This window comes from Sturnira hondurensis, unplaced genomic scaffold (assembly GCF_014824575.4).
Source record: "Sturnira hondurensis isolate 20B ecotype Veracruz unplaced genomic scaffold, ASM1482457v3 Scaffold0013515, whole genome shotgun sequence".
Classification (NCBI taxonomy): Eukaryota; Metazoa; Chordata; class Mammalia; order Chiroptera; family Phyllostomidae; genus Sturnira; species Sturnira hondurensis.
The window spans coordinates 99,148-113,684 of NW_028086146.1; the positions used below are offsets into that span (position 1 = coordinate 99,148).

Below are 14,537 nucleotides of genomic sequence, written 5' to 3' on the forward strand. Positions count from 1 at the left end.
AAAATTATGCTCCGAACCCAGAGAGGGGCTGGCTTATATAAAAAGAAGCCCTCACCTCTTGTCCCTGATTGGTTCATCCTTATGGAAAAGAGGATTCTAGATCTTCATAGTTTGATTGGTCCAAACATCACTGTCCTGATTGGTCAGAATGGAACATCTCTGATGGTTTGGTGAAGATGCTAATAGAGCTATAGCTGTGCAGCTTCAATTGGTCAGGAGAAATCTCAGTCCTATTGGTTGAAATACAATTGCAAGAACTCCTTTATAAGGGCTGGCTCAGCCAGCAGAAACAGAGTTCAGGAGGCAGGCAGCTCAGTGCAGGCTTTTCCCTGAAACTCAGTTTGCCTGAGAGGACCCTGTATAAAAGTGGCTGCTAGGCTATGGTTTGTCCGTTCGTTCGTTTGTTTGTTTATTATTGTTGTTTAAGTCCAATTTCTCCATTTTCCCCCTGCCCCACCCACCCCCGTTTCTCACCCTCAACCCTATGCCCCTTTGGCTTTGTCCATGTGTCCTTGATCCTAGCTAAGCACCAGGAGCTTTTCTCAATAGGTGTCTCGTTTCTTAGGGTTCATAAGCCCAGCAAGCACGTTTTGCTATAATGCACTGCGGGGGCTGCTGGTTGTATGACCACATTGTCAGCAACCAGACATTAAAATATAAATTCCTGTATCTTTATAAGTTAGTTACCACATAAGTTTTCTAACAAACAAATCCTTTCAGTCTCTCTATGCCAGTGCATAATCAGGAACAACATTGTCTCCAAATATCCGCTATGGTCATAGACAGAGAAAAGTTCCGACTTGGGAAATATGGATACATCCAGTGGTAAAACAAACAACAAAAGAGCAAATCATGATTTTTGGAAGCATAGGCAAAGACATATATTGGAGTAGGCCAGAGAAGCTTTGTGTGGAAGTCTACAAATCCCTGTCTGTTTATTGATAATCTAGAATATCTTCGGCAGGCAGAGGTTCCAAATCTCACCTCTAGTCTGGTTGGAGTAAACATTATGCACTAATTTAAATATCACCTCTTATTAAACCAACACTACAACTTTCTTAATCTACGGAAGTGAAGGAAGATTTTCTTTGGGGAATATTCAGTTAAATATTGTGGACTGTGGAGTATTGAGCAACATTGTACTGAATATTGTGCCAATTTTAGAAAATAGTTTCTAGTTTCAAATAGCATTTAAGGTAATTGGCTATGGTTGCTGGGTTGTGTGCAGTTAGAACTTTAGAAAAGCTTTTACTGGGCCTTGGAAGATGAGAGAGATTGCAGAGTCAAGGAAGAAAAGAACATTTTTCAAGCAGTGAAAAAAGACAAGTTAGACTGGCAAGAGGCCCTCACCTTAACTCCTTGATCTCTAAAGATTTTCCTTTAAAACTTAAACTCGGCCTTTTCCCTGAGACAAAACAGTCTTCACCAGTGGTTTGGAGTCTAAGAGTTACCTACTCTTTCAAGTTAGAACACAGGAATTGAGACAATAGGTAATGCCAATTCCAGTGCATGGAGGAGAGGGATGTACTCCTGGGGTTCCCAGACAAAACTCTGCACTCATTTTTCTCCTTATAAAAATACCATTGAACAGACCTTCTAAGTTCTGAAGTTCTTCTGAAGTCACATGTTTAGATGTAGCCCATTTAGTGAAGTAGGATGGTAACTGTCAGGCCAGAAATTGAAACCAGACCCAGTGACTGCCCCGGGGGGATCGGGACTGGGGAGCATGGCCAGGCTGTGGTCAGCACGGACCCAGACAGAGGAGATGATAAGGAGGGAGGAGAACCACACAGAGGTCTGGGAGTCCTTCTCAGGTCCCACAGCATCTGCTGTCCAACTGCCATGTCTAATTCCACCCAGTATCAAAGTTCTTTTTTCCTCTTCTCACTCTTTTTATTTCAGTTGGACTACAGTTTCCAGGCAATCATGTTTCATTAGTAACAGGCATTTCTTCTAGTGTAAATAAATGACAGTCATGTGAAAAGGTTTATATGTGTTTGCAGTGCCAATATTTTTTCTTATATAACAGCAAAACAAAGGTTTTATATAAACACAAATCTCTATTTTCAAGGTTCATGAAAGCATCATTAAAAGTGTCTTCAAAAATCATAAAAATAAAATATACCCAAAAGAATGCATTTGAGTCTTTGTCAGCTGTTTTCATTATTTGACTTAACAACTCTATCCCAGCATTGTGAAACCCTCAGTAAAAGACCACACAATGTATTCTTTTTATAAGTTGCTAATTTTTTTCCCTTTTCATGTGGTATTTTTCAAATAGATTGATAAGGAACAATATACAAAAATACTTGAACTCATTGAGAGTGGGAAGAAAGAAGGGGCCAAACTGGAATGTGGTGGAGGACCGTGGGGAAACAAAGGCTACTTTATCCAGCCCACAGTTTTCTCGAATGTGACGGATGAGATGCGCATCGCCAAGGAGGAGGTAAAGGGTTTGCTCTCTTCTCTTCCCTCTATTGCCACCTTTGGTCTGCGTGGGTGTGCACGGCGCCCCTTTAAAATGCTCAGCTCTTCAAACCCCTTTCTCAGTAAACGTGATTCTCTATTTCTATTATTGGTAGAGGTTTGAAGTTGTGGTCCATAGTAAAAATAGTATGGAATCCATTGGGCAGGCCAAGAATATCCAGCCAATCACTGATCAGGATACTTAATGATGTCTAGGTGCTTCCTTCACAGATTTAAAGAAATGAAAATAGTATCTGCAGTGTTGCTTTTTCTCTTTTGGAAATAAAATATTTGAAAATCATTGGAAAAGATAAAGTGTATGCAGTTTTTTTAAATAAATGTTTTATTTTGAAATAGTTGTGGATTTGGTTACTGAAGGAATAATACAGAAAAATCCCATGTACTCTTTACCCAGTTTCTTTCAATGGTAACATCTCACAAAACTAAAGTTTCACGGCAAGTGTGTTGACAATGAAAAAGCGGAGACACAGATCCCTCTTTTGTCACCACGTGACTCACTCCCTCGTGTTTCTCCTTATCAGCCAAATCCATGTCTCTCCTACCCCACCTTGGTTTTTCCTTAACCATAAATCTGTTCTCCGTTTCTACAATTTTGTCATTTCAAGATGTTAAATAAATGAAAGTGTACTTCATGTAACCTTTTGGAGTTGGCTTTTTGTCATTCAACATAGATCTCTCTATATAGATTCATCTATCTTGTAGCATGTAAAGATAGTCTCTCCTTTTTGTTGCTGAGTAGGCCAGTATTCCACAGCATGGATGTGCCACACTTTGTTTAACCATTCACCCGTTAAAGAACTTTTGGGTTGGCTCTAGTTTGAAAATTCCATGAAAAATGCTGCTATAAACATTGGTGTACAGGTTTTTGTGTGAACATGAGTCTTCATTTCTTTGGGATAAATACCCAGGAGGGCAGTTGCGGAGTCGTATAGTAAATGCAGTTCTCTAAGAAACTGCCAAACTGTTTTCCAGAGTGGCTAAAAGATTTCCCATTCCCATTAGCAATGTATGAGTGATCCAATTTCTCGCTATCTTCATCAATATTTGGTATTGTGACTAATTTTTATTTTAACCATGAAGATAGGTATGTAGTATAGCTCATTGTCATTTAAAGTTGCATCTGCTAATGATGTTGAACATCTTATGCTTGCTTATTTGCCGTCTGTCATCTCCCTCAATGAAATGTTTCTTCATGTCTTTTGTCTGTGTACTAATTGGATTAATTTTTATGTTGAGATCTGAAAGTCCTTTATATATCCTTGTACTTTTGTTGGATATGTGCTTTCCAAATATCATCTCCAATTCTCTAGCTTATTGTTTCATATGCTTAGCAGGATCTTTCTCAGAACGAAAGTTTTTAATTTTGAGTCAGTCCAGTTTATTCATTTTCCTTTTATGTATAGTGTTTTTGGTATCAACTCTATGAACTCTTTGTTTACCCCTAAGTCTAAAGGCCTTCTCCCCTGTTTTATAAATCTAATCATGATATTGTAGCCTGAAAACTAGATACACAGCATCTACTGTAATAAATGTGCTAATACCTTCCATAATTTTAATTAAACACAGCACATGGCCCCAGGCTTCTACTTTGAAGTAGCATGTAAGCTAGCTGTTTCATGAATATTGTTGGAAAACAAGAAATGATTCTTTAATTGAAGCTTTTTTCCTAGTTCTTTCTATATGGTGTTAACCAACATAAGCCAGAATGACAGTCCTAATAAGACAAATATTTGTCAGTAAGTGCAGAAGTTGTAGTTCAGTGGAGGGCTAAATCGATGTGGAGGGAAAAAAACGTGTTTGATTATCCACACGTGTTTGCTTTTCTGTTTCTCCTGTTTATTTCCCATTTGCAGATCGGGTTCTGCACTTCCCTCTAGTTTGACAGTAGTAGCTGCCCATTCCTTTCTGAGTTTTGCCTCCTCTATTTTACAGTTCCTAGAAAATTCTGGCAACACTTGGAGGAGCCCTTTTTTTCCTTTAATTTCAATATATGTTTTGTGGAGAAGTAATATAGGAGTTTACTTTTTAGGAGAAAACACAGTTGTTTTTCTCCCAGCAGGAGGTAAGATACAGAAGAGACTGAGTTTGGGCTGCACTAACCAGAGAGTTCAGCCAGAGTGAGAGGGTTCAGACCGAAATGAGCAAATAGTGATTTTTGCCCCTTGTCCCATGATTATTGAGCAAATAGTGATTTTTGCCCCCTGTCCCATGATTATTGAGCAAATAGTGATTTTTGCCCCCTGTCCCATGATTATAGGCATTGTCCATGAACTTGTGCTTTGGCTGACACCAAGTGCATAAGGATTTAAGCTCTTGCAGTAAAGAATCTTTTTGTTTGGTATATGTGAGTTGAATAAGGTTTGGCTGAGGAGTAAAATCTGAACAAAAATTCATGTTGATTATGAAAAGATCTAAAACTAATATAATAGTTGATGTTTCAACTGATGGTAAACTGATATTGGAAACATTATGGTCAATCATTGCCAACTCATTTATCCAGTAGAATAAACATTACCTGCTTGGGTTTGCTGTTTATGTAGCTACTTGGGAAATGAGGATAACTGGGAAGAGGATTTTAAACATTCCTAAATGGAAAAGCAACTCTGTAGTTGATGCTTTCAGGCATAATCACTAAGTTCTTGGAAGAATAATTCCAGTCCTAGAAAATGAACATGTCTTTTTTGGTTTTGTATCTCATCTTCCAAACAGAACACCTGTCTGATCCTAGTATCCCAGCAGCTGCCATTGCAATTTGTACTCACAGGTTTCGGATGAGAAGCAAGTCTTACTTTAGGATAGTTTGTAAGGCAAAAAACTATGATATCATTTAAAATATGTAGTTGTAACCTATTACTTTATTTCATTCATTTCTTGTACTGTAGATATTTGGGCCAGTGCAGCAAATCATGAAGTTTAAATCTGTGGATGATGTGATCAAGAGAGCAAACAATACATTCTATGGCTTATCAGCAGGAATCTTCACCAAAGACCTGGATAAAGCCATAACAGTCTCCTCTGCTCTGCAGGCCGGAACAGTGTGGTGAGTCAAAGTTCAACACACTGCCTTTTCGATGTTAATTACGTTAACAGGTTACTTTGAACCTTTTCGGATTTTGATTTTGTTTTCCCCACCCCTGGGAATCACATGCCCAGCTGGAAAAACAGTTGCTAACAAACAAACACACAAAACCCTGCTCTACTGGAGGAGTTTTAGAAGGGCATTTTCTTTAATACCTCCCAGCCTCCTGAAATTGCTTGCCCAAAATATTTTATTGATGCTTGGAGAATACAATATAAATTTTTCTAAGTAATTTCAAGGCACTTGGTACTATGCTATACACAGGGGAGATAAAAGCTGTATTTTAAGCAAGTTCATTAGATAATAAGACAATATTTATTTGGTGCACTTATGTATGTAAACATTTAATTCTTACATGGGCGTCTTACTCGGGGATTTTTAGAGATATTTGAAGATCTTAATTTGGGAGAACATATTGGGTTTTGAGGATCACATCCCTCTCGTTTTTGACCTGATTGATATCTCTGATTTTGATGCTTGAATATAGAGGATATAAAGGCTGAGGCTGTGCCTCTCCCACTGTTTTATCCCCTGCCCAGTTCCCAATCCCCAGTCTCTGGACTGCTTTGTTGGTATCTCTTTCTTGGCAAACCTCACTTCATGCCTTCAGTTCTGGCAACAGTCCAAGATTATTTTCCTTCCCGACCATATCCCATCTATTCCAACTAAAATTTTTGTTAAATGTTGAAGAGACAGACAAGCAATCCCTACCCCTCTTGATAGTTCCAGGATCTTGTCCCTAGTCAAAGGGAGAGTCATCATTTCGTTAACATGTACTCTACACTAGGCACGGCACTGAGTTCTTTACGTTTTGCCTTACAGCTTCTTAAATATGTCATATTTACCAATGAAAAAAAACAAAAGCTTAGTGATATTGAGTGATTGATCAAGATCACACAATGAGGGGAGGGAGAGGGTACAGAGGGGAGAAGGGTTTTCAGGAACTACTATAAAGGACAAATGGACAAAACCAAGGGGGAGGGTGGAAGCAAGGGAGGGAGGTGGGTTTGGAAGGGGTGGGGAGGAGGGATGGGGAGAAAATACAGACAACTGTAATTGAACAACAATAGAACAACTTTTCAAAAAGATCACACAGTGAATGACAGCTGAGACTCAGATGAACTTCAAACTCCAAGGCAGTGATTCTCAACCCTGGCTACACTGCAGTAGTCTGCATACCCTTAAACATATACAGACTGATCTGAGGTGGGGGAGTGCGTCCATGAAACCCACCAATTGCATCAATCTCCCTGACTGAGTCTGGGCATAGCTCTTGTATTTAAAGAGTATTTTTCACAGCTTTCACATGATTCTCATATGTAACTAGGACTAAGGACTATGGCTCAAAAGCCTGATTTTTCCTATGATGGAGTGTTTTCCTTCAGTGACTCTTAATAAAATCAAATTTTTCTTAAATGATCAGTATGGCTAGTAATTAATGTAGAATTATCCTGTGATCCAATTATTAATAAAACTCATTGCAATCGTATGTGTGTATGTTATTTCCATTTACTAAAGACTTACTATGTATCAAGTACTGTATGAAGCATGATTCTATACATCATCTTACACCTTGTATCAACCCTATTAAATGCCGTCATGCCCATTTTACAGAGAAGGAAACATATGCTTCGAGAAGCTAGATAACTCTCCAGAGATCACCCAGGTTCTAAGGGGCAGAGCCAGGGTTTGTGGGCGCAGCACCTCCCTTTATAACAAGAAAGGATCTTAAAACACAGAATCAGTTGGCAAGGCTGATCATTTTAGTTTTCTCTAACTGAATATTTCTGTTTCCTGTTTACTTATACTAACACAGTTTCCTGGCAAACTCATTTTCTGTGCTTTTTTAAAAAGACATATTTCAGTTTTCTTGATTTTGTACTAGCAGCATGCATGGTATTTCCCTGTTTGGTTAAGCAGCTTGTTGTGACGTCACTCCACTTGGGGTCCCCAGGACGGGGAATCCCCAGTCAGAAATGTCTCTACTATTAAAACAGAGGTGACCGTATTTTCATTACTGCGCATCTTAAACATAAGAATGTTTACTGTAGATTTTAAAACATAAGAATGTTCTGGAATTGTTCCAAACACAGTCACAGTGGAACCCTGGGAATTGGATAATAAATGCTTCTGATTGAGAAAATGTCTGTATATTATCTCAAGATCAAATTAATAGCCAAACTTTTCCAAGCATAATACAATTTATCTAGAAGTAACACTATCATTCACCTATTATCATGGCATAAAGGGAGGAAAAGTATTTTAAAAGAATAATGTCCCTTCTTTAAATCATATTGTTTTCCCCTTATGTATAATGAGACTCACGCAGATAATTAGATACTGCTGTTTCCTTTGCCTGCCAGGGAACTTAGGGCTAAACAAATTGTTCGTGTCCTGCGCCGCTGCTTTCCAACTTTCTCCCTTGCCTTGATCTTTTACCGTGATTCTTTCTCTAGTTCTAATCACTCATGTTTTTGTAATTATACTTGTTCAGAAATGTTGCGAGGAGTAAACAAATTAATAATGAAATCCAACTCTTGCAGAGGCCTCATTGGAAGCAGTTATTGAATCAATTAATTTTGAAAAGTGAACTGAATAATATGATACATATTATCATTGTGAAAAACATTATTCTAGCCTGTCAAGCACACAACTCTCAAGAGAATTACAGAACTTACTGTAATTCTCCAGCAAGCCACATCCCTTTTCCTATGGCTATTTTATCTTTTATAATTCAAACTACAACTTCTGAGACACATAAAGTCCTATCAAAATGGCTATGCACACAGACTGGTACCTTTGTATTTGTTTACAGGCAGTATATATATACATGTACTTCTGCAATCTAATTTATTGTGCTACTTTTTGTCACAATGAGTATGTTTTATTGAAATTAATGGAATTCTTAAAGAGTTCTCTGAATTTTCTAAAATTTCAGATTTAGCAGTTATTTCATAAGTTAAATATAATCTATAATATTTTTTCTTTCCAGGGTGAATTGCTATAGTGTGGTATCAGCCCAGTGTCCCTTTGGTGGATTCAAGATGTCTGGAAATGGACGAGAACTGTAAGAAAATTTTTGTTAAGATACTTACCTTGATAAAAATGGTTGTCATTCCCAAGGAACTATTCCATAGTTACTAGTTGAATTAACACTTGCCTCCATTCTTTCCTAGAGACTCACACTGCCAAATAGCTTCTTTGAACACTGGGCTTACCCCCTAAGTACAAAACTGTAATGGCAGAAAGGAGATGTAACTAAATAAACTCCTACTGTTCATAGGGGACCATACGAAGCACTTTACATTGGTCATTGAAAACACTCCTAGAAAAAAGCTAGAAACTACAAATTAGTGGTTGTAAGAAGTGTGCAATTATAGGAACACTGTGATGATTTGAATAGGATGCCTCTTAAGTAAGTAGATTAGGTGTCTTTATCTAAAAATTTTTTTCAGTGTAAGAAGAATGGGTCTCACGTGTTGAACTATCATTGATATAGACCCCCACATTTTAAATTACCTGAATGAGTTATTCTTGGTACTAAAATGTAAACTGAAAAGGAAATGTGACCAAAGAAAACATGTTTTATAGTCATGATCAAATTATGTATATAAAAATGCATTTATGGGCCTCTAGTTGCTTTTAAACCAGGACATGAAGACTTTTTAAATGTGCACATATATATCTATACATAGAAAGTAGTGATATTATATATTTGCTTAATTTTGTTCAAGCAATTTTAACCACTTAATTTCTTAAAATTTTCTTATATTAAAATTTTAGCAAAATTTTAAAAAAATATATAATCCTTATTATATTTTATCTCATAAAATATAATGAGATAAACCATTTAGTCCCCTTATACACCTTTCTCCCTAGCATCCACCACCTTTTTTGCCCATGTCCCTGAGTCCTTTTTCTTTTTTAAGAAAGAAATAAATATTAAAAGCCATAAAGAAAAAAGCACATTATATACAAACCCTATGGAATCAAACATAGTAAAGCTGCCCATTTTATAAACAGCAAGTAAAAGTGAGTCTCAGGTGCTAATGGTCAGGAATGCATGTACTTTGTCATTTAAATAAATCAGCAAAATTACAATGAAATAATTATCTTTGGAGAGCCAGTGAAAAGGGGAAATAGTAAAATGATCCATTCTCTTCCCCAACATATATTCATTAAGTACTTACATTTATATAAGCCAAGGAGCCCCAGAACATGATACCATGTGCCATCTTTCATATAACTGGGGTGGCAGGAGGAATGTGTAAAAACATAGATATTGCAAAATCGCCTACACACACTATGAAATAAATTGTATTAGACTGGGAGTCTGTACCTCACAGAGGTAAAGAAGCAGTTAAAGTGCAAGCACAGTATTAAAGAACAGAAAATCGAGGCCCCACCAGAGTATAGCATTTATGGCATTTAATTCACAATTCTAATCTGTCCATTAAGGACAGCATTTGTGGTGGGGATAAGAATGGAAGAAGGAAGTAGAAGGTCTATGAGTTCCTTGCCATGTTTGTGATTCCATGGTTGTAACTCCGGTGTAAATTCAGCAAGTAAAAACTTAATGGCAGTGGACAGAATAAGAAAAGACCTTACAGAAAAGATAGGAGTCGATCTAGGGCATGAAACAAGCAGGAATTGAGTAAGTGGAAAAGAGGCAGTTCTGAACAGAATGTTACCTGTGGCATGGTGAAGGGCTAATGAATTTGGTTGGCTGGTGGGGATTTACGTAGGTGGGAAGTATAAGTCCAGAGTTAAATAGGATACAGATTAAGAAGTTTTGAATTCAAGAAAATTGGGTTACATGTTATGGAGCAGTGAAAAACTATGGATATCTTTAAAATGTTCTTGAGGAGGTAGAGAGTGGCAAAAGAAAAAGTGCATGGCATTGTGAAGTACATAATCTTTAATATAGTTACAGATTAACCAACTTGTATTTGAATCCTGGCTGCACCATTTGCTAACTGTGCAGCCTAGTTCAAGTTTGCACAACTTTTGAACCTTTACTCCCTCCGGTTTAAAGTGGATATGTTAACATTCCTCTTAAGATGGGTATGAGAATAAAATGACCTATTGCATGTTTATTCCATAGTGTTGTAGCTGTAACAAAGTGAGGACTCAACAATGGTTTTTTCTTTCCTTGTCTTTTTCCTTTATAATGCTCATTATTTGAGAGTCCCTTGGCAAAACTAATTACTTTGTACAAAAAGTTAAAACAAAGGTTAGATTATCCTAAAAGACAGTGAGTTCATGCTGGCCCAGCTATCTAACACATTCCCCTGGGAATGTTGAAAATAAAATCATCAAAAGGGATGAAACAACTAAAGTAGACCAAATATGTCAATTTTGTTTAATACCACTTGGTCAAACTTTAAGGTTGAGGCATTAAGGAACTCAAAAAGGAGAGAGATGAAAAATAGAAATTAACCCTGACCAATTTCTTAAAAATCTGTAATGTGGGCATAGATAATTTTCTTCTTTAAAATACAAAGGAAAAATTTATATAGTAATTTTTTAATTTCAAAAATGCTAGTTGAGGGTGCTACTGTTTAAGTCCACCTGAAATCAAAGTTGACAAGCTTAATAAACAAGTCCTTTTCTATAAGATGTTCAAAGAGAATTATTGAAGTGATAATAACACCTCCCAAGAGTTCAATTATAATTTATCCTCAATGGCAGAAAGGTAGAATTCACCAGTTGGGAACAGAGTCCTCAAAGACCCCCAAACAGCGTAGGTAGACGCACTGTGGTGGTGATGCTGACTAGCCGATCCTGCACTTGTGTCTCAGATCATGATGCTGGCACTGGAATCAGTTAAGTGGTAGAAATCCCTCCCTTTGTGTAATTGCACTAATTTTTACTTAGGTTAACAGAACTGACACTTCACTAGTGTGCCATTTCAAACTTTATTGGCTCTCAGCACTCCACAACATATTTCTTTCCTCCTGTGTTTTTTGGAAAAGGGGAACAGGAAAATGTTGTCAGTTCAGCCAACGTTTCCTCTGTGCCTCCTTAATTGATATCAGGCTAATTTCTGGGTCTGGAGTGAAAAACAGATACAACTCGTCACGACAGTACAGAGCTTGGGTGAGAAGCATGGAAATGCAGTCTCCGGCCTTTCACCTGACCTCCTGAAGCAGAATGAACATTTCAGTCAGTTCCCAGGTTACTGGTATATTGAAGATTTTAGAAGCACAGAACTAGTCACCCACAGACAAGGCAAAAGAAGTATAAGAGATGTTGTGTTATATCACACACATAATATATGCATAGGTGTGGTAAGGAGCGGGACTTACTGCAACCTGAGTATGACGATACCGTACTTAGTGCTGTCATGAGTGTTTCCAGTGTTCTGTACCCCAAAATACAGTGGGACACTTATTGGCAATAATCATGGATTAATTTCTCTAACTTTGCGAGATGAAAATACCAAAATGTTATCCTTTAATGGGTTTCAGACAACTGAGGCTAAACCCTTTAATTACTTTGAAGAACATGCTCATTGAAGCTTCTAGAAGGCATTTTCAGGAGCTTAATGGTCCAAGAAAAGAGTCAGTGTAAGAGGATCAGGTTGCCCGGAAGAAAGAGGTGTCTGCTACATGCCTGCCCACATCACCCGAAGGGAGGGGCAGAAAGGATCAAGATCTTTTTCCTCTGTAAGCTTATATGTGCATTAGTGTTATGATTTTAAGAGTACTCTTAGGTACAGGTAATTTAATCCTCTCATCAAGACAATATAGAAAATAACTTAGCCTAATCTTTTTAATTATCTCTTTATCAAAGGATAAATCATAGTCAGTTTTCAAAACCGGTAGGAGGTCTTCATAAACCTGAGAACAAGATATAATACCAGAGTTCCAATTGGTTGACTCAGGTTAATTTCTGATCATTTGGATTTGACTCAAGAGTTATATAAGCAAAGAAATGGCAGGGCTATGAATAGGAAAACCCACAACCACAGAAAGTCCAAAAGGCCTGAATTTAGGCCAGTGAAACCTCTCCCTTTCTTAAAAACAAAGTAAACAAACAAAAAAAAGGAAGAAAAATGTCTAACAATGGGTCAGATTTTTTTTATTTTGCCAAGAATCAAGAGTCAAAAGATATTGTTAAAACTACAGCTAGAAAATAGTTTGTTCTAAGACCTCTCTGTTAGGGCCTGTTAGAATAAAACTGGAAGCATGGTCCTATTTAGCCCCTTCATCCCTTCTGGGCCAATCACATGTGGTAAGTAACTAAGCTACGTTATATTTGAATTTATTAGTTTTTCTGTGCTACTCAAATGATTAGACAGGGAGAGACAAAAGGAGGTTTACAGGTGTGAGTACGTGAAACACAGAGCTTATTCTTATGATTTATTAAATTCCTGTATTATTTCCATACATCTGTAAATCTACTTTTGCCCTACCCTTCATAGTAATACTTCTCCTCTTATACTATGTCTGTCTTATTTATTTTAACCTAAACTAGAATTTTTGTGTGTATGGTATGATCTTTTATAGTCAGATAGAACAATGTCAAAAGTGGACAATTTCTGTGAAAATCAAATGAGTGTACATGATCGTTTAAAATGCAAAAAAAATTGTTTGAAATTTTCCCCACAAGATTTATGTAAGACCAGATATCTTATGGTTGGCTAGCTGCTATTTGAAAAGCTTCTGCACACAGAAAATATCTTCCTTTGTTCCTAGCCAGATAAGAACAAACACGCACCAGATCATGGACTACAGTACAGTTTGTACTGCTGTGCTAAATTCTGTGGGTTTTTTTTTGGTTTCCCCACTCTCTCTAGGGGAGAATACGGTTTCCATGAGTATACAGAGATTAAGACGGTCACAATGAAAATTTCTCAGAAGAACTCATAAAGAAACTACAAGGAGAGAGAGAAGAATACTCAATGGTCAAGCATCTCGTGCAGTCACTAATATATTACGGTGGTTTTTAAACACAAAATTGTTGTTTTCTTGATTTTTAAAAACATAAGCTAATCACATTAGCGCTAATACTAAACATAGGATACTTGATGTGTAGCTTATACTGAATCATTTTCCTTCTGATGTGTGACCTCCAAGTCCTATCTGTTAAAATAAATAATAAATAAAAGGATGGATTTAGATACAAGATATCTCTAGTTCCATAATAGTCATGCAATTTTCTTTGTAGCTACTTGTCTAGGATAAGCATTGTATAGAAAAGGACCAGTTGTCACTTAGCTTCTTTCCATTAACATACCTGTTAACTGCAGAGTAGATGTGCTCTGTTCCCGGTAGCTGTGAAGTCTTTCGAGTTTGTTGAAATGTTTCCTAGAATGTCTTGTCTTCTTTTCAAATGAAGTAATCCCTGAAATACTTAGCTGTAATCTAATTGTAAAGCTTAATAAAAACAACCTTGCATGAGCCTTGTTAAGTTTGAATTTTTTAAGTACAATAGAAGTCTTGGTTGTGGTGAAGTCTCGGTTGTATTCTCCTTGTCGCTCAAAAACCTTGAGCATAAAGATACATTTAGAAATAAAAGTCTAATCTGTGTATTCTCAAATGGATAAAGAAACACATTTTATTTTATAGAGGAATTCTTGAAATCAATAACAGGCATTTGAGACAGATGGTTTCAGTCCTTCAGCATGCATGCATTGAGTTCCTACAAAGTTATGGGATTAAAACTCATAAAACACCATATTAAATTTATAGAAAACAGGTGAATAGTGGATAATCCGTTATCTCCAGGAGTTTTAATTTAGTGGAGAACACAGATACCATCAGAAAGGAAGGAAAGAGAAGGGAAGGGAAGGAAGGAAGGAAAGAAAGAAGAGGAAAGAAGAAGAGAGGGAGGAGAGGGGGAAAAGAACGGGGCTTATATTGGGAATGAGCATTTTGAGAACCATAAGAGTGCAGTAATGTGCCAAAGGGTAGTGATGGAATTGAGGGAACTGAGACAGGGCTCAGGAAGGAAATTTGACTGGATA

General features: G+C 37.1%; 1 protein-coding gene across 1 annotated transcript in view; it reads left to right on the forward strand.

Annotated features, from left to right (window-relative positions):
• ALDH1A1 (aldehyde dehydrogenase 1 family member A1) overlaps nucleotides 1–13,971 on the forward strand; it is a 54,025-nt gene extending 40,054 nt beyond the window's left edge. Inside the window, exons 10-13 of the mRNA XM_037061670.1 lie at nucleotides 2,282–2,446; nucleotides 5,370–5,527; nucleotides 8,559–8,633; nucleotides 13,368–13,971. Coding sequence (XP_036917565.1) covers nucleotides 2,282–2,446; nucleotides 5,370–5,527; nucleotides 8,559–8,633; nucleotides 13,368–13,440 — 471 coding nt within the window. The 3' untranslated portion in view covers nucleotides 13,441–13,971. The remainder of the gene's footprint in view (nucleotides 1–2,281; nucleotides 2,447–5,369; nucleotides 5,528–8,558; nucleotides 8,634–13,367) is intronic.
• The last annotated feature ends 566 nt before the right edge of the window (nucleotides 13,972–14,537 follow it).